Source organism: Poromitra crassiceps, assembly GCF_964638095.1.
Source record: "Poromitra crassiceps genome assembly, chromosome: 3".
Lineage (NCBI taxonomy): Eukaryota > Metazoa > Chordata > Actinopteri > Beryciformes > Melamphaidae > Poromitra > Poromitra crassiceps.
Window position 1 is genome coordinate 64867328 of NC_139625.1, and position 23301 is coordinate 64890628.

The window sequence follows — 23301 nt, forward strand, 5'->3', positions numbered from 1 at the left end:
TATATCATTTGCATGAATGACACCACATCACATCATTTAGTTAACCGTTTATTATTTGTGTCCTTCCTGTTAGATGCTCCACAGGTCAGTAAAGAAGAGGTTCCCCCTGGGCAGGAGGAGTGGAGCCCCAGTGCTGGAGAGGACTGTGGAGTATCAGAACCATCCAGGAATTTAGATCCAGCTAATCAACCAACTAGTGATGGCAAGACTTCAGACCCTTCTGAATCCGAGGCTGAAGACAGTGATGGTGAATGGAAGGAGACGAAAGAAACTCATTCAGGTTTAAACTCTCTGACACCAAAGAAGAAGAGAGTTATTATGAGCAACAAGTTCAGGAGAACAAGTTTTCTGTCAAGAGCGGTGGCGAAGCAGCGACTAACTGCGGCTGTTGAAGAGATATTTGGACTGTTTGAAACAACGATAGCAGAGTACGAGGAGGAGCAAGTTTCTCGATCAAAAGAGAATGATCATCAATACAAACTTCTGGATGCAGTTTTTAAACCTCAAGTGCAGTTATGCAGAGCAGGTGTGTACAATGAAAATGTTATTCTCACACATTTCTTGCACCAGTTATGCAATTTCTATCATACACACAAGTCTTGAAAGTTTGGAAAATGCTTGATTTTAACCGCCATGTTTTCAAGGTTAGGAATATGCTTGAATTTGAATATACTGAAAAGTGCTTGATTTTCAACATAAGCTGGTGTTTCATCTACACAATCACACTGATGTAAACCAAAAATATTTTAATACCTGAAATGAAATGATCCCGTCATATTTATTGTCTTCTTTGGATCTTGTTTGATTCCCTCTGTCTCAGACAAGGATCAGGCTGAAGCTGACATGGTTGAGCACAAGGAGGAGCTAGTTGAGGGGGAGAAAGGCGCTGTGACACTGCTACAGGAAGAGGAGGGCATGGAGCTGGACCAGAGGGACCAGAGCCCCTCCACCGTGCCAGTACCTGCCCCCGGCGAGCCGTCACCGGTCAAAAGGAAAAGAGGGCGACCCCCGAAGAAGGCCCCAAAACCTTCCCCCACCAAGTCTGGCAGGGAGGCTAGCGCCAAGCCCTCCACTATTCTGGGTTCGTACAAAGTCTTGAAAGTTTTGAAAATGCTTAACTTAAACAGTCATGTTTTCAAGGTTAGGAATATTCTTGACTTTTAATATGCTCCATGAAAAGTGCTTGATTTTCAACATAATCTGATGTTTCATCTACACAGTCACTCACGTGAACCAAAAATCGTTTAATACCCTCAAATAAAATGATCCTGTCATAATTTTATTGTCTCCTGGCGGCTCACACAAGATGCAGAGTAGACAGCAGAGTGGACCGGAGCTAGATTGACTGACATGAGCTCCGAAATCGAAAAGGGGCATTTTTCCATTCCGCTCTGCTCCACTCCACGCCATCTACTCTCTCAGCACTCTAAAGTGCTTGAAAAGTGCTTGAGTTTTACTCTTAAAGAGCTGTACGAACCCTGTATCATAATTAACACCTATGTTAGTATAATAGCCATAATATTGACTCGATTTGATTCGATTTGATTGCACTTGCAACCTTGCGATTGCCGTTAGTTATCTTCCTACTTCTTATCCCTGTATATTGATGTAACCGCTACGCTGCATACAGACACTAAGACAAATTCCTCGTATGTAACTTGCATACTGTGGCAATAAAAGTGATTCTGATTCTGATTCTGATTCTGATAGCCATTAACGTTATTTAAGACACCGTGTAAACTGGCCCAATAGTCCTCTAGTGCAGTGATTCCCAACCATTTTTGTCTTATGTACTCCTTGAGCTGTTTTGCCATGCCAATAGTACCTCCGCATTCATGTGTGTTGATAATTCTCCTAAATGTGTTATATTAAACTCATATTAAACTGTTAGTATCTAACACGACTGATTATTAAATTAATTAACAATTATTTACGGAAATAATCAGGAAATATTCAGTTTTGGTAATGGTTAAAAAAATGTGTTAATTTGCAATCACATTTTCCTTAATGTTTGTATGCCTATATTTCAGCCTTCCCCAAGCAGCTGTTGTTCAGATAGAATTAAAAGTATCAATTAACTAGTTCTATATTTGTTGTCTTTCCTGTTAGACGTTCATCAGCTCCTGGTCAGTGAAGAAGAGGTTCCCCCTGAGCAGCAGGAGTGGAACCCCAGCCTGGACCTGGAGGACCCAGAACCCCCACACATTAATGAGGAACAGGAGGCAATCTGGACCAGTCAGGAGGGAGAACAGCTTCAGGAGGACCCAGACCCCCCACACATTAAAGAGGAACAGGAGGAACTCTGGACCAATCAGGAGGGAGAGCAGCTTCAAGGGCTGCAGGAGGGCGATATGAGCGAGTTCCCCTTCACTCCTGTCCCTTGGAAACATGAAGATGAAGATAAACTGATTAAAACAGAAACTGAGGGAGAGAACTGTGGAGCATCAGAACCAGCCAGGAACTTGGATCCAGCTATGGGGGTTTTCCATATGAAAAGCTGGCCTAGCACGGCCTGGCACGCTGTGGCGCCACCGCCCAGCGCAGCTGGGATTTGTGCTTCCATACAACAGGGTTACCTGCTTGAAGGTGTGTGTTTCTTATTATTATTACGTATTCTTATGCCTCCGCGGGCGATAGCCAGGCCGGAGGCATTATGGATCCGGGTTGTCCGTCCGTCCCATGTTCGTTAACGCGATATCTGAGGAACCCCTTGACAAATTTGCCTCAAACATCGACTTAGAATCAAGGATGATCTGATTAGATTTTGGTGGTCAAAGGTCAAGGTCACTGTGACCTCTCGAACGCCATTTTCAAGCTTGTTAACGCGATATCTCAGGAATGCCTCGACCGAATTTAATCAAATTTGCCTCAAACATCGGCTTGGACTCAAGCATGAACTGATTAGATTTTCGTGGTCAAAGGTCAAGGTCACTGTGACCTCAGGAATGCCATTCCCAAGTTCGTTAAAGCGATATCTCAAGAACGGCTTGATGGAATTTCTTCCAATTTGGCTCAAACGTCGACTTGGGCGCAAGGATGAACGGATTACATTTTGGTGGTCAAAACTCCACTTTATCTGCGTAATGAGAACATTTGGGGTGTGCACGGCCAGGCGAAAACTCACCGCATGGGAGCCTTGTGAAGGGACGTGTCTGCTGGTGTGACATCACTTGGCCGCATGGACACTCGCGGATGTGTCAGGTAGAATTTGAGCTTTAAGGGGCGAGACATATCTGGCGTCAGCACTTGTTTTGTGTGTGCCAAATGCCAATGAGTAATAATATTTATTTTTACAAGCTGCTGACAATGTTGTAGTATTGTCAAGTATTTTTACTTTTGAGGCCACTTAGCCAATCAGCATTGGTTAGCTGCAATGCTAGATAGACAATGCTGCAATACAATGCATCAATGGCTGAGCAGCCCTGCTCACTCTGTGTCACACTCATAGATAACAGGATGGACATCAACCATGAGATCATTGGTGGGAACATCTCCATCTACTCTCAATACATGCCTGCTCCAGGAGACATCCCAAGCATCAACCTGTTAGATCCCAAACAGCTGGCAACATTTGCACGGTGAGTGGAAACTGGGACGCTCCCCTTCATCCAGTCATGTTGTCCAGTCAGATTTGGTGGACCTACTGTAAACTTGGGCGGTATTTTATTACGGTATTTATAAATTCCAACAGTACCATTTTCAATTAGGCTGGTAAACCAGCCGGTCACGTGAACTCACGTGACCGGCTGGTTTACCAGGCTAGTTTTCAATACCATCAAAACCATTTCCAATCTGTTGCAAAATAGTTGCAAGTATCTTTGCCTGTGCTGGGCTTATTTTTATTCCATTTTATATTTGCCATTTGTAAGCTACTTTTTTTTTACCTCATTAATAGGCAAGCATGTGTTATAAGCAACACTATATTCATATTGTTTAAGACCACTTTAAACTGAACCTGTTACAGGCTTGCCAATAATGGTGTCCATTCCGTTCGTTTGTCATTCTCCATTGAGGACATTTGTGAACAACATTGTGCATGTAAATAATGTTTATGTGCATGTGTAAATAAATAATTATTTGCAGGTAGAAAAGAAACACTTAACACGATTGACTGGTTACGGATGGAGCAACCCCCCCCCCCCCAACTGATAAGACTGATACCGTCATATACGTAATTATATAAGTATAAATAGATACCGCCCAAGCCTAAATGGACCGTAATAACAATAATAATGTGTTCATACAGCACTTTTATGTACTTGCACTAAGTACTAATCTTGAATCTTCAACGTAAGTTTCATCTAATAAACATACTTTAGGCAATAAAAGGCAATAAAATAAACTACTAAAACAGCACTAGTGAGAAAGGGAGAAATTGTGAATGTTTTCTTGTGCATAAAGATGTAGGAAGCAACCCTCTGGAATACCGTCTCTGTCCCTCCAAAATAAACCATAGGGCAGAAAACATCGATGTTAAATTGGACACTGGTGCACTGGTGGCATCAAAATGACAGTGGCCACTTTGAATGCCCCCCCCCGCGTTAATCATGCAAGTTTAATCAAATATGTTTTTAAAAAGTAACAACAGTTCTTGGTGTTTTCTCAAATTGCGAGTGCAGACAGTTCTTTTCTGTAAGAATGTGACAGTTCATGTGTTTCCACTGCAGAATGAAGCCAAAAGACTATGCTCCCAGAACGATACCCTGTCCACACAACGTGAGTATGGTGTTCTCTATGTTACATCGGTATTTGTCATATAAGAAGTCTATATGATGATAGTAGTTTTAGTTTTAGTTTTAGTTCACTCACCTACTTATGTGTAATGTGACGGTTTATTATTTATTATCTAAGGAATGTTAAATCTTAATATATATTTGATATTGGCAGCACTGCTTGTAAGATATAATGGTAATTAATAGTTGCTCAGAATGCTCACCCTGTTGTGTGTATGTTTATATCATGTTGAGATAGTTACCTCAATAAGTTCTACATATACTGTATTATATTGGTATATCATGTTGAAATAGACAATCCACCGGTTTCCTGCTGAGAACCATGGCCTCAGATTTAGAGGTGCTGATCCTCATCCCAGCCGCTTCACACTTGGCTGTGAACCGATCCAGTGAGTGCTGAAGGTCCCAGACCGATAATGCCATCTAATCTAATTAATGCCAATGAGGACCACATCATCTGCGAAAAGCAGAGATGCAATCCTCAGGCTGAGGATTGCTGAGGACCTCAGCCCACCGAACTGCCACCCCTCCCCCCCACGACTACACCTCAAAATCCTGTCCATGAATATCAAACAGGATAGGTGACAAGGCACAGCCCTGGCGGAGGCCAACCCCCACTGGGAACGAGTCCGACTCACTGCCAAGAACGGCACAGCTCTCGCTTTGGCCGTACAGAGATTGGATGGCCCTGAGTAGTGACTTACCCCATACTCCCACAGTATATCCCTGGGGGGTCTGTCCAGAGTAGGCTTCCCCCGCCACCTGACCCAACTCACCACCAGATGGTGATCAGTTGACAGCTCTGCCCCTCTCTTCACCCGAGTGTCCAATACATGCGGCCTCAGATCAGATGATACGGTAACAAAATCAATCATTGACCTTCAGCCTAGGGTGCTCTGGTCCCATGTAGCCTTATGAGCATCCTTAGGCTTGAACATGCTGTTTGTTATGGATAATCCATGACTAGCACAGAAGTCCAAGTCGGGTTCAGATCAGGGAGGCCGTTCCTCCCAACCACACCCCTCCATGTGTCTCCGTCGCTGCCCACGTGTGCGTTGAAGTCTCCCAGCAGAACTACGGAGTCCCTTACAGCAGTGTTTCCCAACCTTTTTTGTCTTATGGACCCCTTGAGCTGTTTTGCCATGCCAATAGTACCCCCTCACTCATGCATGTCGATGACTCTCCTAAATTTGTTCTATTGAACTCATACTGTATTAAACTTTTAGTAGGTATCTCTAACACATCTGATTATTGATTGGAAATCATTTGAATAACTCCCCTTTAATAGAATTCTTCCCATTTCAATTGGGGAAAAAGTAATCCGTTTTACCAAGATGGGCCTATGAAATTACTTGGAATATTGTTGTTTTTTAAATCATTTTGGAAATAAATTGTAACCCTTAATCTTTCCAAGTACCCCCTGCAAGCTGCTCAAGTACCCCTGGTTGGGAATCACTGCCCTAGAGGAGCCCCATGCAGGACTCCATTCAGGGTCTCCAAGAAAGCTGAATACTCTGAAATGCATACATGCAACAGTCAGAGTCCTCCCCATAAACCTTAAGCGTAGGGAGGCGTCCCTCTCATCTACTGGGGTGAACTCCAACGTAGCGGCACTCAGCCGGGGATTTGTGAGTATCCCCACACCTACCCAGCGCCTCAAAAGAATAGTCGAACCCCTATCCAGGAGTAAGGTTCCAGAGCAGAGGCTGTGCATAGAGGTAAGCACCACCAGATCTAGCTGGTAGCGCTCCACCTCCCGCACAAGCTCCAGCTCCTTCCCCCCCAGAGAGGTGACATTCCACGTCCCCAAAGCCAGCCTCTGCTGCCCGGGTCTGGTCCGTCAAGGCCCCTGACCTTCACTGCCACCTATTTGGCAGACCCCACCGGTTCTCCCCGTAGGTGGTGGGTCTGCAGGGGGGAGGAGCGTCCACATAGATTTTTCGGGCTGTGCCCAGTCGTGCTCCGTGGTGAGCCTGGCCACCAGGCGCTTGCTGATGAGCCCTCCTTCTGGGCCTGGCTCCCCTGGCCGTCCCCACAATGCACCACCTTCACTCAGTGTTTGACTAGAAGCTGTCTCTGAACAATTAAATTCCCCACAAGGAACTGTAACATTGTGTGTATATGGTTCCCATAAAGCCTTTTTTTTCTTCCAACATGTGTGATCACAGACAGAACTTGGCCTGACAGAAACAAATATTTTACTATGAAGTACCTGATTTTTGAAGTCTTGTATATATTGGCATGCATCTCATCTCAGATTGTTGGTATCGATTATTTCTGTTGATTTCTTAATCAAATAATTAACTAATCATTGCAGCTCTCTATATATTCCTAATGTTATTATTATTCAATGTAAACTCTTATTTAACTCCGACTGTAAATTCATGTATATCCACTGCCTATTTAACGTCTATTTAACTCAGTCTGTAAATCTCATGTAAATCCAACGTAAATTCATATTTATCATCCACAGAACACTTCACCACTCATGTACATATTGTATATATCTACTCGATTTGATTGCACTTGCAACTTTGCGATTGTCTTTAGTTATCTTCCTACTTCTTATCTCTGTATATTGATGTGACCGCTATGCTGCATACAGACACTAAGACAAATTCCTCCTATGTAACTTGCATACTGTGGCAATAAAAGTGATTCTGATTCTGATTCTGATTCTAATTACTTATTTCTTTTTTAGATGAAAGACACAGGACTTGAAGATTGTGATGAACAATATGAGTCTACATCACGGAGTGCAGATGATTATTTTCCACATACCACCTCTGAAAGTGCAGATGATTTTCAAGATGCCAGCTGCGAAAGAGAAGTTGTCGATTACATTCCACATCCCAGCTCCAAAAGTGAAGACAGTGATGCAAAACCAAGGACAAAATATCAGTCACAGGACACACTGAATATCTCTGGTCCAATGAGTCCCCCTGTCTGTGATACCACAAAGTCAGACAACAGCCTCGCATCTGAAGCCACTGGAGCAGAAGAAGAAGAACCCTGTTCAGTTCAGAGCATAGTTGTTAGTACATGCCAAAAAAGAGGTGGGAAGAGAGTCTATGACAAGAGGCAGTATTGCTTTTATTGCTCTCAGCCGGTTGCTAAAATGGCGCGGCATCTAGAATCTGCACATTCTGCGAAGTCTGAAGTGGCCAAAGCTCTTAGCTTTCCAAAGGGTTCAAAGGAGAGGCAAAAACAACTAGCTAATATTCGCAACAAAGGAAACTATGCTCACAATGCTGCTGTCATGGAGTCCGGAGAGGGGATATTAGTGCCATTTAAACGACCTGCCACAGAAATGCAGGGGAATGACTTCATGCACTGTGCATACTGCCAAGCACTTTTTAAAAGAAAGGCTATGCGGCGGCATATAAGTAGATTCCATCACTAGCAAATAAACTTGGACATGCTGTGGTTAAAGTAAGAAAACTCTTAAAAGCGTTATCTGCTTTCTCCTGTAGCCATAATGGAGAAACAAACTTCTGTAGGATTGTCTCCATGTCGGCAAAACAATCAAACTAAAGTCCTGTGGTAGCAGCCCAGATGTCTCGCATAGCCAGACCTATCTCCACACTTCAATTTAGCCCTGTGCCAGTGCTGGAGAAAATAATGCAGTAACTTGAAGTTACCTGGATTAGTAACTGTAATATAATTACTTTTTGGAAATTGTAATCCCTTACATTGCTAGTCAGTGGCGTAGGGTAATCACAGGGGCCCCAGTGCAAGCAATTTTGATGGGGCCCTACACGTTACGAAGTACATAAATGTAAGCAACGCACACACACACACACACACACTAGGCATAGGCTATATTTTACTAGGCATATGCTATATATATATATTTTACAGTTGAATGAGTTACTTAGGCTATTGTATGGGGAAAACAGAGGGGTCATAGAGCAAGCTATCAGAACACCTGGTAACAGACAAAGTATTTAAGCAGCACCTGAGAGCAGAGGACCTGTCTATTTCACTGTGCATCTGAAATGACCACTGACTTTAAGATGTTTAATGTTGATGAATGTTGATGTTATGTTGAATAAGCATATAATTTTGTTATAAATTGCTACTGAATATTTTACAAAAAAGAAAACCATGGCAGAGATGGTTTTGCCTTTCGAGGGCATATATAGCAAATGGCACCACTTTAAATATAATGTGTGTTTTTATTTGAATGCAGGTGGATTCCTGGGGTGGCAATTTGAGTAATTTGCAAGGGCCCCTTCTCTGCCCAATACATTGATGGAGAGTGCTCTCTCCAGGGGCCCGAGTGCAACCGCACTGCCTGCACTGTCTATGTAACTACGCCACTGTTACTAGTTACTGGGGAAAGTAATAAAATTACAGTAACTAAGTTACTGCCAAACACTGCTTATGAGACGGGAATGCTACAGGTCCGTCACTCCCACCTGTCAATAAGGTGACCAGATTTCTGAAATGAAAATCGGGGACATTTTCAGTTCTGCAGTCAATATATCATTAAAATATCCAATGTGATTATCTATTAAATAAAAGGGAGGACAATTGTGGTTTTGTGTATTTTGACCACTAGGAATCTTGCGCGCTACACACGCTCAATTCCTAGGCTCGGCCACTGCGCGGCCTTGCCCGCAACTCGGCTGCTGTGTGATGATGTCAGATTTATGACATCACTGATGATGTCATCAGAGGGATGATTTATGTCATCACTGATGATGTCATAGTGGGATTTATGCTATGGATTTATGACATCATGGATGATGTCACAGTATGATTTATGACATCACTGATGAGGTCACAGTGGGATTTATGACATCACTGATGTCACAGTGGGATTTATGACATGGATGATGGATGTCACAGTGGGATTTATGACATCACTGATGATGTCACAGTGGGACAGACACAGAGCCCGAGCTCCCATTTATGTTGGGGATGGTACTATAATAAACTATGGTGCAGGCTGACTGATACCACATTAAGATTCAAGATTCAAGATTTGTATTGTTACTCCGTAGTACAAGTATCACGTGTGAAATTCTTGTGCTGTAGACTCCGTTACAACATAGTGCAAAAAATAAAAATAAATTATAGCTGCTGCGCAGCAATGGGTCGTGGCCGGGCAAGTCTCAAGTCTTTTAGCTATAGTCCAAGTCACGTCTCAAGTCTTCAGTCACAAATCCAAGTCAAGTCTCAAGTCTCTTATGGGTGAGCTTTCTATCATCTGCTGCATGCAATCCAGCTTTTTCTGATTTCCTTGCAGCATGGAGCTTCTTGATCATCTGATGGCGTTTTTTGTTGCGAGGCATCTCAACTGGGACCTTACATGGAAAGATATACTGTTCCCACTTATATAGTGTCAACCAGAAAGGATTTGTGACATCACTTATGACATGACATCACAATAGCTCGAGTGACATCAGTGATGGTTTCACAATTGCTTGACTGACTGATGACATCATAAATACAACCCAATTGCCGTACTGTGGAAGTCGATGCAAAGGAGTGACATCACACCACATGTGATGTCACTTATGACATGACATCACAATAGCTCCCCAGGGACTCTTAGTGGCTGGCCCAACACGAGCTCGGCCGAAGAGGACTGCAGATCCTCCTTAGGGGCCGAGCGCAGGCTGTAAAGAGGGCTATTATAACGCCACCATCTGCTCAATTTGTGTATTTCTTTCGTGTATAGTATAAGGCCCCTCTGTGCACCTCCCTACGAAGTTTCGTAGCTGTAGCTGTTATGGTTTCTGAATTACAGCTAATTTACTGCAAAATTTTTCGAACCCCCATGCAAGTCAATGGGGAAAAAAAATATTATGACATCACAATTGCTCGAGTGACATCAGTGATGGCATCACAATTGCTTGACTGACTGATGACATCACAAATACAACCTAATTGCCAAATGTAACAAGATTTTTCGAAACCCCATGCAAGTCAATGGGGAAAAAAAATATTATGACATCACAATTGCTCGAGTGACATTAGTGATGGCATCACAATTGCTTGACTGACTGATGACATCACAAATACAACCTAATTGCCAAATGTAACAAGATTTTTCGAAACCCCATGCGAGTCAATGGGGAAAAAAAATATTATGACATCACAATTGCTCGAGTGACATTAGTGATGGCATCACAATTGCTTGACTGACTGATGACATCACAAATACAACCTAATTGCCAAAGGTAATTAAGGTAATTAGGCTATACACGGGGCCAGAATTCAACGTTTTGATGCACTGTGGGCTCAATTTTTGACCGATCGAAAATCTGGTTTGATACTTTTGTGTAGAACAGTCTAACGATGCAGATACTGAAGTTTGGTGTCGTTTGAAGAAAAAATGTGGGAGGAGTAGGGTTTAATCGTTTTCCCGGGAGGATGAAGAATACAGGCAAATACAAGAAGTGGCCTGGCGCTTCGCTGGCCCGGCCACTAATAAATAGAAACGAGGCAACAAGCAATACAGCAGTAGACCCGCCACAATTAGCATATTTAGCACCTAATTAAACATACTGTTGAACATTAGTCATACATGATGGTAGCAGCTGCAGTGCGGCACAGTACAGCTACTACACTATTTGTATATGTTAAGGAGTCTCGTGGCCTGTGAGAAGAAACTGTCCCTCAAGCGATTTGTGCGTGCTCTTGGGACCCTGTATCTCCTCCCTGAGGGTAGCAGGGAGAACAGACTGTTGTGGGGGTGGTTTGTGTCTTTGATGATCTTCAGGGACCTCCTGAGGCACCACTGGTTGTACAGATCTTGCAGTTCTGGCAGCTCACATCCTGTTACGTGCTGGGCCGTGCGCCTCACCCTTCTTAGCGCCCTGCGGTCCATGGTGGTGCAGTTCCCGTACCAGGTGGTGAAGCAACCAGTCAGCAGGCTTTCAATGGTGCCTCTGTAGAAGTCCCTGAGGATTTTTGGCCTTAGCCCGAATTTCTTCAGGCGCCTGAGTCCGTGTAGTCGCTGTTGGGCCTTTTTGACAACAGTGGCGGTGTGGTTGGACCTCGAGGAACACCACAGAAAAATTCATGCTCTGATTTCATATCAAAAATGTTTGACATTTGGAGATTGCACTAAATGGATAACATCTGTAGCATGCCATTTTTGGGACCAATGGAGGCTGTAGGTCTTCTAGTTTCATATGATATAAGTTCTTCACTATACTTTTAAAAATTCGCCCGCTATAGAGCCTCTGAAAGACAGTAGTCGGCTGTGGACGAGGAGTAGACAATTGGAGACAGCTCCCAGCCGGCGACAGGTCACCAAAAACGGGGACTGTCCCCGGAAAACGGGGACGTCTGGTCACCCATACGCCAGCGACATACTTCAACATGGGACTGTTGTTCATGACCGCTAGTGCCTCTAGCGGGCACGTGAGTAGTAGTTGCTTAGTAGTCCCTTAGGCCCCCCCCACCCCCATTGATTTCTGGCAAGAAAGGCTACATTCTCATCGGGGAGGGACAGCAAGGGTTCCTGCCCGAACCTCAGTATTTGACGAGTTGGGAGGGAGAATGGATTGTACCTTTTACTAAATTCACACATTTTACAGTTCACATAACTTACCTCTACCTATTTTATGCATCAAACCCTTCAGCTACTTCTGCTCTCACTCACAATGTCAAAATCTGAGGAAAGCGATGTAGCCTAATAGGCCACAACATAGGCCCTATGTTGTGTTCACATTAAAAAGTTAAATTGTGCAATTTAAATGTGAGTTTCATGTCTTGGAGTTTAATTAATAGTTAGTAGTAGTTTTATTATGGTGGTACTAAGTGTCAGGTGATGGAGTAGTAGTCAGAGATGGAAGTAACTAATTACATGTACTCAAATGACTGTAATTGAGTGTGTACTTTTTGAGTAATTTTTTAAGTCAGTCATTTTACCTAAGTGAGGATACATAATAGGGGGACTGGGATAGTGTCTGGGATAATGTCCATGGGGGAAGACCCCATGGTTGTACTTGATGGGGGGGGGGGGGGGGGGGGGTTTGACAAAGTCCTGATTTGTGGGGGCTTTTGGGTCTCATTGAAGGGGCAGATGGCAGTTGGGTAGATTCTAGAAGGCAGCTGTCCTTCCCTTCTGCCATGGGGCAGGGCCCTAAAGAGTTTATGTCCTGGGTGGGTGGGGTCGGCCATAATTTAATTTTCTGAGTACGCGTTTTAGCATCCTGACAGTGTGTAGGTCCTGAAGGGATTGCAGGCTACACCCGACCACCTTTTCAGCATGGCGGCTGATGAATCTGGAGATGTCCTTGCAGGCCACAGCAGCATAGACAGTGATGATGGACTCGACGGCGGAGGTGTAGAAAAGTGTCAATGCTGCCTTCTTTGATGACTTGAAGAGGTTTCTAAAACCTAAAAGATGTATGTGTGTATGACTTACTGGTGGATTAGTGTGAGATTTGTTCCACCAGATGACTAAATTTAAATTGCATCGTAAATTAAATAGTCCCCCCGTGGAATGATTTTATTTATTGAAGTTTAAACTGATTATAGCCTATGTGTTTCAATATACAGTGTTGCTGTTCACTTCAACTTTAACCTATAAGTTAGATTTAGAACTTGGATAATGGTTCTGACCGACAGTGTGCACGCATTTGTAAATTTGGCAGTAAAAATCTCTAGTTCTGTTCTTGGTTGAGCTTGTGCAGGCACAAATAGATCATGTGCTAACTGAAAATGTCACTAGAAAACTGCTAGCAGTACTAAACTGTAAGTGGAGAATTCATTTCGAATCCAGTAGTTGGCGGTAATGCAACGTTTTGGATGCCAACCGCCATTAAAAACAGAAGAAGAAGAAGTGCGTAACGTCACAATTGTGCGCCCAAAGCTACCAGATAACCGCCTCGAATCTATGAGATAACCAAACCATTACCAAGCCAAAACGTGTGTGGTATCATAACTTAATGTGAAAAATGTGTGCAGTTCAGCAGCTGAGAGCGTCGGTGAAGAAGCGACTAACTGCAGCTGTTGGAGAGATATTTGGCCTGTTTGAAAGAACGATCGCAGAGTACGAGGAAGATCGCCAACGTTGGCTGCTGGGACAATGGATCAACAAAACAGGTTTGTAGGTTTTTCTACATTAAACTAACTCCAATGATCTCAGTAAAGTGACAAATCACCGCTTTTACATTATTTTATAACCAAATTCTGTTTTAATTGCTGAATCTGAATCTTGCTGAATCTGCTTCAAGTTGGTCCGATCCATCCGAGACTTGTTGTAACATTCTTGTCCAGTAAATCTTCCTTGCCAATGTATGGAGGCGCACACACATCTGTCTGCATACAATTGACAAATCAGCTTTACAGTCTTTTATTTAAGAATTTAATTAAAACGTTAGCAAAGACCAAAACAAAGCCAAAACTGCCTCCTTCAAACCAGTATGCACCAGTTCCCATGATATAATGTGATCAAGTGAAGAACGTCAATCGACACTTAAAGGAGAACTTAACAAAAAAAAGTGATTTATTTTGCACATGATCTCTCACACGTCCGAAAACTGTAAACAGCTTTGCAGGCATTCATTTAGTTTGACAGTTATTGACAGTTGATTTGAGTTAAGTTGTGGACCAGTTGTGTCATTTGTGCATGCATGAATGTCATCACATCACATCATTTAGTTTTTATTGGTCCTTTTAGTTAGTTTCAAAAAGTGACCCCCACCCAATTTGGTATTTTGTTGTTTGTTAAGAATGTAAAAATGGCGAAATGAAGTGTATCTGTCCTATTTTTTAATTAAATGTAGAAATTGTAACTATCTCAATTTAATCGTTTGTATTATGTGTATCCTTCCTGTTAGATGCTCCACAGGTCAGTAAAGAAGAGGTTCCCCCTGAGCAGGAGTGGAGCCCCAGTGCTGGAGAGGACTGTGGAGTATCAGAACCATCCAGGAATTTAGATCCAGCTAGTCAACCAACTAGTGATGGCAAGACTTCAGACCCTTCTGAATCCGAGGCTGAAGACAGTGATGGTGAATGGAAGGAGACGAAAGAACCTCAGTCAGGTTTAAACTCTCTGACACCAAAGAAGAAGAGAGTTATTATCAGCAACAAGTTTAGGAGAACAAGTTTCCTGTCAAGAGCATCTGCGAAGCAGCGACTAACTGCGGCTGTTGAAGAGATATTTGGACTGTTTGAAACAACGATAGCAGAGTACGAGGAGCAAGTTTCTCAGTCAAAAAAGAATGATCGTCAATACAAACTTCTGGATGCAGTTTTTAAACCTCAAGTGCAGTTATGCAGAGCAGGTGTGTACAATGAAAATGTTATTCTCATACAATTCTTGCACCATTTATGCAATTTCTGTCACCATAACACCTATGTTAGTATCATAATATCCATTAACGTTATTTAAGACACATAGTGTAAACTGACCCAGTAGTCCTAGTGTCTCCCCAGCCTTATTCGCTCTTATAATTTATATAATTAATAATTTCCTCCTCTGACCATACTTTGTTGACAGGGCCTCTTGTACAGAGGATCATTTGAAGGGTGTTAAAAAGATAGTTTGGATTATTTGATGTGGGCTTGTATGAGGTACTTATTGATACTACAGTGTACTACATACAATGGACGGCAGCTGCGGTACAAGGGCAGAGCTGAGTACTGCTCTGAATGGGGCCAGCGGTAAAAAATATTTTAGACCTAAAAGAAGGCACACCTAAACAAATCAATATCCGTCGAAGTGTACGCTATATGAACAAAATATTCAGTGCTTCATCTTGCCGTAAACACAGCCCTTTCCTTTGGCACTACATCTTCTCAACCGTAGCACTTCTGCATGCCGTGCACGGTATCACACTGCAGATCGCTTTCTTGGAGAAATGTGCTGCTGCGGAGTGATAACAGTGAACAGCATGCGTAGGAATTAGGGGTGGGAATCACCAGATGCCCACGATACGATACTGAAACGATACTTGAGTCACGATACGATAGTATTGCGATACTGCGATATTTTCGATATTGCGATATATCGATATTGCGATATTTCGATATATTGCGATTTCTTACTTTTTCAACTGCAAATGATGTCCACAAAGGAAAACTTTGTCAACATCTGGTTTATATAAGAACAATTTTTCAGTCTGTACATCCGACTTCAACCATTTTATTGCAGCAACATTGTCAAGTAGACAGACCAACAACTTTCATAAAGTCATGTCATAGTTGCATGCACCTGACAAACTGAACTGTTTGTTACAGTCTACTTACAGTCCACCTTAACTGGATGTGTGTGTGGACTACTGTACTTATGTAGTTTTTGCAACTTCACTTCACTTACACAAAACATCTTGTGCAGCCCATTCAGTAACTGGGGAATTTGTAAATGACTGTTATGACAAAACTGTTACTGTTAAAACAAAATGAAAATATGCTACCGTTTGTTTACTGCTGGCCTTGGAACTAAAGTTTATAGTAGCCCGGTGGCCTGGCATGGCCTGCAAAAAAATTTTTTTTTTTTTTTTTTTTTTTTTTGCAATATCGATACTTGGCGTCCAAATATCGATACAATATCGTCAGGCAAAATATCGCGATACTGTGGTGTATCGATTTTTTCCCCCACCCCTAGTAGGAATACAGATGTACTATGGTTGAGAAGATGTCGTGCCAGTCAGATTTGTGTCCGATAGACAAAAATCTCATCAATGGCCGTCCGTCGGCCTAATGTGAAATAAATTAGGGGTCCTTGTCTGATATGAAAAGGGTTGAGAATCACTGTGTTGTTTTTTATTTTATTTTGCAATTTTCAAAACGTAAAAAACAAAAGGCTCAGACACAGAAAGAAAGAAAAACAAAACAAACATACAATTCACATTCCAATACTACAGCTTGGCAGTTGGCACTACCAGCCACGTAAGGTGCCTATGTGCCTGCAAGAGATGTGCGTGGGATCCCACGTAAAGGGTCCATGAGAAGTCAGTTAGGCGAGTCACGTGTCGCTATTAACCTCATCCAAATAGGCCAGAAACAGGTCCCAGATAACCAAGAACTTCCCAAGAGAATTGGTCCTCAAGAACCGGAGTCTCTCCATATGTATAACCGAGACCATGTCCGTCAGCCACAGCTGAAAGGAGGGTGGGGTGGGGGTCTTCCACTCCCTCAGAAGGAGTCTCTTGGCGACAGTCGTCCCCTGCGTCAGACTGTCGCACAGCCGCAGGAAGGAGCAGAGAGGATTCCGAGCAGCCGAAGATGGCGAGTTCCGCCTCCGGCCGAAGGGTTGTTTTATAGGCCTTAGATTAAGAGTACCAGTCAAATATTTTGGCCCAAAATCTGGATAGTGAAGGACAAAACCAAAAAGCATGAGACAATGTACCCTCTAACACCTGACACCTATCACATAATGGTGAGACAGAAGGGTAGATCTTGTGCAACCTAGACTTGGAATAATGGAGACGGTGAATGTCTGCTGTTAATTGAGCAGAGTTGGACCACAGACCACAGATAGACTCCTGTCCCATATGATTTCAGATAAATCAACACCAAGTTCCTCCTGCCATGCCTCTCTAATCCTCTCAGTGGGGCTCTGATGCAGCCATCAAATAAACACACAAATCTAGAAATAAGATGCCTGGAGTGGGGGGGACTCGATAAAACATAAAAAAAAGCATGTTAATTTGGGAGAACTTCAAAGTCACGAATCTTGGATCAAACATCATTTCTAACTTGTAGGTATCTGAACCAGTGTGTGTTGGGCAACTCAAATTTCCTCTTCAGAAGATCAAAGGATGTGAAATGACCATCGATGTATAGGACTCTGAAGGAAACCAGACCCTTCTCACTCCAGGCATGGTTAGAAAATCACTGTGTTAAGGTATGGATGGATTGTGAAAAAAGGAGCTAATGCACACCTTCAATTTCTTGTGGACAGGTGCATCAGAGAAGTCCATAGGCCAGAAAAAAGAGCATTCCCCCACACTGTCCTTTACTTGCAATAAACTTTATTATATAACAACGTTTTGGTCCTTAGACCTTCATCAAGGGGGGAAATCAGGTAATACATTTTTTTCCCCTGATGAAGGTCTGAGGACAGAAACATTGTTATTGCAACTAAAGGACAGTGTGCAGGAATCCTCTTTTTTTCTGGCCTAAGCTAAGGTATGGATTGTGCCTTTTACTGTGTAGGCATGTGTCTCTCTCATCAAGACAGAGTAAACTTACCCTTGGTCAGTTAACCACATTGCACCAAAGCACCATGGACCCTCAGTTCTTGGGTTATTTCAGCCTTCCCTAAGCAGCTGTTGTTCAGTAGATATAATTTAAAAATAGCAATGAACTGGTTCTATATTTGTTGTCTATCCTGTTAGACGTTCAGCAGCTGCTGGTCAGTGAAGAAGAGGTTCCCCCTGAGCAACAAGAGTGGAACCCCACTGTGGACCAGGAGGACCCAGAGCCCCTGCACATTAAAGATAAACAGGAGGAACTCTGGACCAATCAGGATGGCGAGCAGCTTCAATGGGAGGACCCAGAGCCCCCACACATTAAAGAGGAACAGGAGGAACTATGCATCAGTCAGGAGGGAGAGCAGCTTCAAGGGCTGCAGGTGGATGATATGAGCGATTTCCCATTCACTCCTGTCCCTTGGAAACATGAAGATGAAGAGACACTGATTAAAACAGAAGCTGATGGAGAGAACTGTGGAGCATCGGAACCAGCCGGGAACTTGGATCCAGCTATGGGGGTTTTCCATACAAAAAGCTGGCCTAGCACGGCCTGGCAGGGCGTCGTACCGCCACCCAGCGCGGCTGGGATTTGCGATTCCCTACAACAGGGTTACCCCCCGCTTGAAGGTGTCTTTTTTATTATTAATAATTTTGGGGGGGGTTTTCTCTTATTTTCTAACCAATAGTATTTCGCATTCCAAAATAATAACAAAAATCTCCACAAGTCTTCATTCATATGCTGCCAAAATTGACACATTCTATGGTAGATATCAAGTGTTCAGATTGGTCAAACCTTGGCAAAATCTAGCTGTATTTTGTACTGTATGCAAACTATGCATAACTTTTTCTATTTCGCCAAATGCTTGATCAAACTTAAACAAAATATTTGACAATACGCTTGACCGAAACCATCAGAATTTTGCAGCTATATTTAGGGGCCCAAGCATTGATCCACTGCTGACCAAAACTCTAAATTGGCACTTGGCAGGTGGGTTGCAAATTCCACCCACTTTAATCTCAGGGACATAAAATTACACTCATTGACTAAAGGTGGCACTGTAGGAATCAAGTTTAGGTTTTTGCAATTTTCTCAAATGGCCTGGCTTAGAGTCAAAATTCTTTCATCATTTAACCTCTCAAGTCATCTGCATTTGGTCTTGTGCTCTAAAATGTCAAATGTCAAATTTTTTCGCAATCTGCTTGGACCCCCGATTATTGCCACTTGGGGTTATATTTTATATAGGTTTACTACTACTACTATTGCTGCTACTTCTACTGATACTACAACTACTACCACCAGGGTGCAGATGTTCCCCAGATGTGTCAGAGTTGTGTGTTCCACCACACTCATGTTTTAGCAGGTAGCGAGCCGATCTACTACAACAGTCTTATCCATGGTTACATTTCATTTTACATGGGCAAATAGTTTCTACCAAACAAGAGTGTCACTCCGTTATGTGTGCGTGCGTGCGTGCGTGCATGCATGCATGTGCCAATTAGGAATGACATTTCTATTTACAAGCTGCTGATTAGGCTTGGGTGGTATTAAGATATTGCGGTATACCGGGGTATTTAGAAACACTGACGATATGATTTTCAATACCGTCAAAACCGTTTTCTATCTTTTTTGTTCAGCCAAATTAGTTGCAAGTGTCCTTGCCTGTGTTGGGCTTAGCCTAAGTTATTTTTTATCAATTTTTATTTTATTGTAGGGTACTTTTTTAACCTTATTAATAGGCAAGCATAATGTGTTAAAAGCAACACTATATTGTTTAAGACCACTTTAAACTGAACATGTTACAGTCTTACCCATAACGGTGTCCATTCTGTTCCTTTTATTTGTCATTCTCCATTGAAGACATTTGTGAACAATACTGTGAATGTAAATAACATTTTCTAAAACACAGAAGTTGCAACTTTTTTTTGGATTGATGGACATGAATTCATACAACAGAATCTTAGCCAACAGAAGAATTATTTGGAAGTAGAAAAGAAACAACACAATTGGCTGGTTACTCCTACACCCCACACACCCACCCCGCTGATGAAACTAATACCGTCATATACCTTATACCAGGGTCTAATGTCAGCAAGGTATGAAAAAATAGATACTGCCCAAACGGTACCTACTGCTGATGTAACACTGTTGCTTCTGTGACTATTTTTTACTTTTGAGGCCACTTAGCCAATCAGAATCAGCATTGGTTAGCTGCAATGCTAGATAGACAATGCTACATTACGATGCATCACTGGCTGAGTTCTGCTCACTCTGTGTCACACTCATAGATGACACGATGGACATCAACCATGAGAACATTGGTGAGAACATCTCCATCTACTCTGAATACATGCCTGCTCCAGGAGACATCCCAAGCATCGACCTGTCAGATCCCAAACAGCTGGCAAAGTTTGCACGGTGAGTGTTAACTGGGACGCTCCCCGGTTGTCCAGTCAGAGTTCGTGGACCATAATACAATAATAATGTTCATGAGCACTTAAAAAAAGGTTTTATTATTTTATTATTTTTCCAGATTTTTCTCCCCAATTGTACTTGGCTAATTTCCTCCTGCTGCCCGGTCGCTGCACACCCTCTGCCGATCTGGGGAGATCCGTAGACTAGCACCATGCTTCCTCCGACATGCGCAGTTGCCAGCCGCTTCTTTTTACCTGACAGCGGGGGGCTTCACCGGCAGGACATAGCACTTGGGAGGATCACACTATTATTCATACAGCACTTTTCAACATAAGTTTCAAAAAGGCAATAAAATAAACTACTAAAACAGCACGTGAGAAAGGGAGAAATTGTGAACGAATTTCTTGTGCATAAAGATGTAGCAAGCAACCCTCTGGAATACCTTCTCTGTCCATCCAAAATAAACCATAGGGCAGAAAACATCGATGTTAAATTGGACACTGGTGCACTGGTGGCATCAAAATGACAGTGGCCACTTTGAATGCCCCCCCCCCCCCCCCCCAATCAAATACCGTATGTTTTTAAAAAGTAACAACAGTTCTTGGTGTTTTCTCAAATTGCGAGTGCAGACAGTTCTTTTCTGTAAGAATGTGACAGTTCATGTGTTTCCACTGCAGAATGAAGCCAAAAGACTATGCTCCCAGAACGATACCCTGTCCACACAACGTGAGTATGGTGTTCTCTATGTTACATCGGTATTTGTCATATAAGAAGTCTATATGATGATAGTAGTTTTAGTTCATTGACCTACCTGTGTCATGTGATGGTTCATGAATCTATGGAATGTTAAATCTTCTCATATACATTATATTTGATATTGGCAATACTGCTTGTAAGATAGAATTAAGGTAAATGAATAGTTCCTCATCCTGGTGTGTGTATGTGTTTATATCATGTTGAGATAGTTACCTCAATATGTTGTCGGTATATATTATATTGGTATGAAGAAAACTTCTCAACATTCTGATCTATCAAGAGCTCAAGAGGGCTGCACAGTTAAGTGCATAATGTGCATTTAATCTTTGCCTCAGGGATGTAGCAAGATGTTCAGGGACAACTGCGCCATGAGAAAGCACTTACACACCCACGGGCCGCGCGCGCATGTCTGCCGCGAGTGTGGCAGAGGCTTTGCGGAGAACTCGAAACTGAAGAGGCACCAACTCGTACACACAAGAGAGCAACCTTTCCAGGTGAGTGGCTTCGCTCCCCACCAACCCCCTTCCTCTGGAAACGGCGGTATAATTTACCAATCACTTTGTATACAAGTTGGACTGGACGAAAACACTGCAATGAAGCCGAACTTTTGGAACATGACATCACTTTTTATCTGTTAAAGCAAGCAGAGTTGAGGCAAGCCAGCAGTTTAACGCTTTGTGTTTTGTCCCCAGTGCACATTCGAGGGCTGCGGCAAGCGGTTCTCTCTGGACTTTAACTTGCGCACACACATGCGTATTCACACTGGAGACCGCCCCTTTGTGTGCCCCTTCGACCACTGCAACAAGAAGTTTGTCCAGTCAAACAACCTGAAGTCTCACATCCTCACGCACAGACCTAAAAACCAGCGAAATGACTATCAACTAGCCTACCAACCATTCCATACCTCAACTCCTTCAGATACCTAATATCCTGTGGCCTGCTCCATTGTGAGATATTGTATCCCCTTTGTATTGTCTCTACATTACAGGTTAAAACTTTTTGATACGCCTATGGAGGTGAGAACAAGACTTCCTCCCCTGCCTTGGCATTACCCGGAAGGAAAAGACGCCGGTTTCTTCTTGTGAAGATGTTAATTCATGGATGTGCACCTGAAAAGTTATTTGTATTGACTTTGTCTCAAGTGGGAATCCAAATTCCTTTTCTAAGTCCAAATGAAAACTTTTTTCCCCTTCCAAATTCAGTTTTATTTTATTTTTTCAAATTCAGTTTTTTTCATTTCCATTTTAATATAGGGGTCAGGATGGATATGTATTTTTTTTTTAATGACTTGGCTCTCTCAGACAGCCTCTTCGATATGTTTCTCAAAGTGAAAACCAAGTTGTGAGGTGACGTGAGGGTCCCACGCAAGACCGCCCCCCTCCTCAAAACACCCCAATCCAAAACTGAACTATTTCTCTTATTTACGATTCAAGTCATAAGTGGTAAAATGTTGAACACAAAATTTGCTGTCTCATAAACTTGTGTTAACCACAGACCTTATTTCATGCATTTAACCACTTTTGATTGACCAATCCATGAGCGAGGATGACCGTGACGTTACCTGTAAATGTCCCCTGTGTTATGGCCTTTAAATTTGAACCAACTGCTCACTGACTGTAGGATGTTGAATACCACGGCACAGACACCAGAATGCAGTTGGGACTGTGGCTGCCACTCAGATATGATGCATTGCAACTTGACAAAACGAACTGAATAAAATGGCATTGTTGCTTCCTGCCTTTGAAGCCATTTTCTGGTCTTGTCAGTAGTGTGTTTTATGGGCCTTTATCACCAGGAGCCATTTTGTGTCTAAAAGGCAGGAAGTAACACAGGTGCAAGCAAACATTGAGGGTTTCCAACTTCCAATCCATTCTTTGCTTGCACCAGGGTGGGAATTTCGTCATTTTAGGGGCAAGGCCATCTAGCCTTCGGCATCAAAATTCTTTTAGGGCACAAAGGCCATTGCTCTATTGACATGAAGTGTTTTTTTCTGAAATGTGTTAAAATGATTCAATGACATCCTTTGCATCTGCTACATTAAACTGAGACCACTGATGATTTTTAAAGCAACTGACAGTAGCAGACTGGTAGCAGGACACTGCCATGGTGGCCTTAGGGATCTCAGGGTATCACAGCCAGAGGGAGGGGCAATGGAGGCCATGGCCTGATGGCCTCCGTGGTAAGTCCCACCCTGGCTTCCACCTGTGTTACTTCCTGCCTTTTGGACACAGAA

At 42.8% G+C, this 23301-nt stretch overlaps 2 protein-coding genes across 2 annotated transcripts; both read left to right on the forward strand.

Moving 5' to 3' along the window:
• Positions 1–2451: 2451 nt before the first annotated feature.
• On the forward strand, positions 2452–8153 carry LOC310774380 (uncharacterized protein). The gene is made up of 4 exons (XM_083634442.1): positions 2452–2586; positions 3449–3578; positions 4668–4716; positions 7435–8153. Exons 1-4 carry the CDS (start codon positions 2475–2477, stop codon positions 8134–8136), a joined length of 993 nt encoding a protein of 330 aa, XP_083490568.1. The 5' UTR covers positions 2452–2474; the 3' UTR covers positions 8137–8153.
• A 10143-nt stretch (positions 8154–18296) lies between these two features.
• On the forward strand, positions 18297–22171 carry LOC310772626 (transcriptional repressor protein YY1-like). Its single transcript, XM_083632472.1, has 5 exons — positions 18297–18526; positions 20186–20315; positions 20990–21038; positions 21404–21562; positions 21761–22171. Exons 1-5 carry the CDS (start codon positions 18412–18414, stop codon positions 21992–21994), a joined length of 687 nt encoding a protein of 228 aa, XP_083488598.1. The 5' UTR covers positions 18297–18411; the 3' UTR covers positions 21995–22171.
• The last annotated feature ends 1130 nt before the right edge of the window (positions 22172–23301 follow it).

What these genes read in the sequence shown, in the direction of transcription:
- LOC310774380 (XM_083634442.1), top strand. Translation starts at nt 2,475, where the DNA reads ATGGGGGTTTTCCATATGAAAAGCTGGCCTAGCACGGCCTGGCACGCT. An exon ending in ACAGGGTTACCTGCTTGAAG is followed by an intron (nt 2,587 to 3,448) that starts GTGTGTGTTTCT and finishes TCACACTCATAG; the next exon opens with ATAACAGGATGGACATCAAC. An exon ending in CGATACCCTGTCCACACAAC is followed by an intron (nt 4,717 to 7,434) that starts GTGAGTATGGTG and finishes TTTCTTTTTTAG; the next exon opens with ATGAAAGACACAGGACTTGA.
- LOC310772626 (XM_083632472.1), top strand. Translation starts at nt 18,412, where the DNA reads ATGGGGGTTTTCCATACAAAAAGCTGGCCTAGCACGGCCTGGCAGGGC. An exon ending in GGGTTACCCCCCGCTTGAAG is followed by an intron (nt 18,527 to 20,185) that starts GTGTCTTTTTTA and finishes TCACACTCATAG; the next exon opens with ATGACACGATGGACATCAAC. An exon ending in CGATACCCTGTCCACACAAC is followed by an intron (nt 21,039 to 21,403) that starts GTGAGTATGGTG and finishes TCTTTGCCTCAG; the next exon opens with GGATGTAGCAAGATGTTCAG.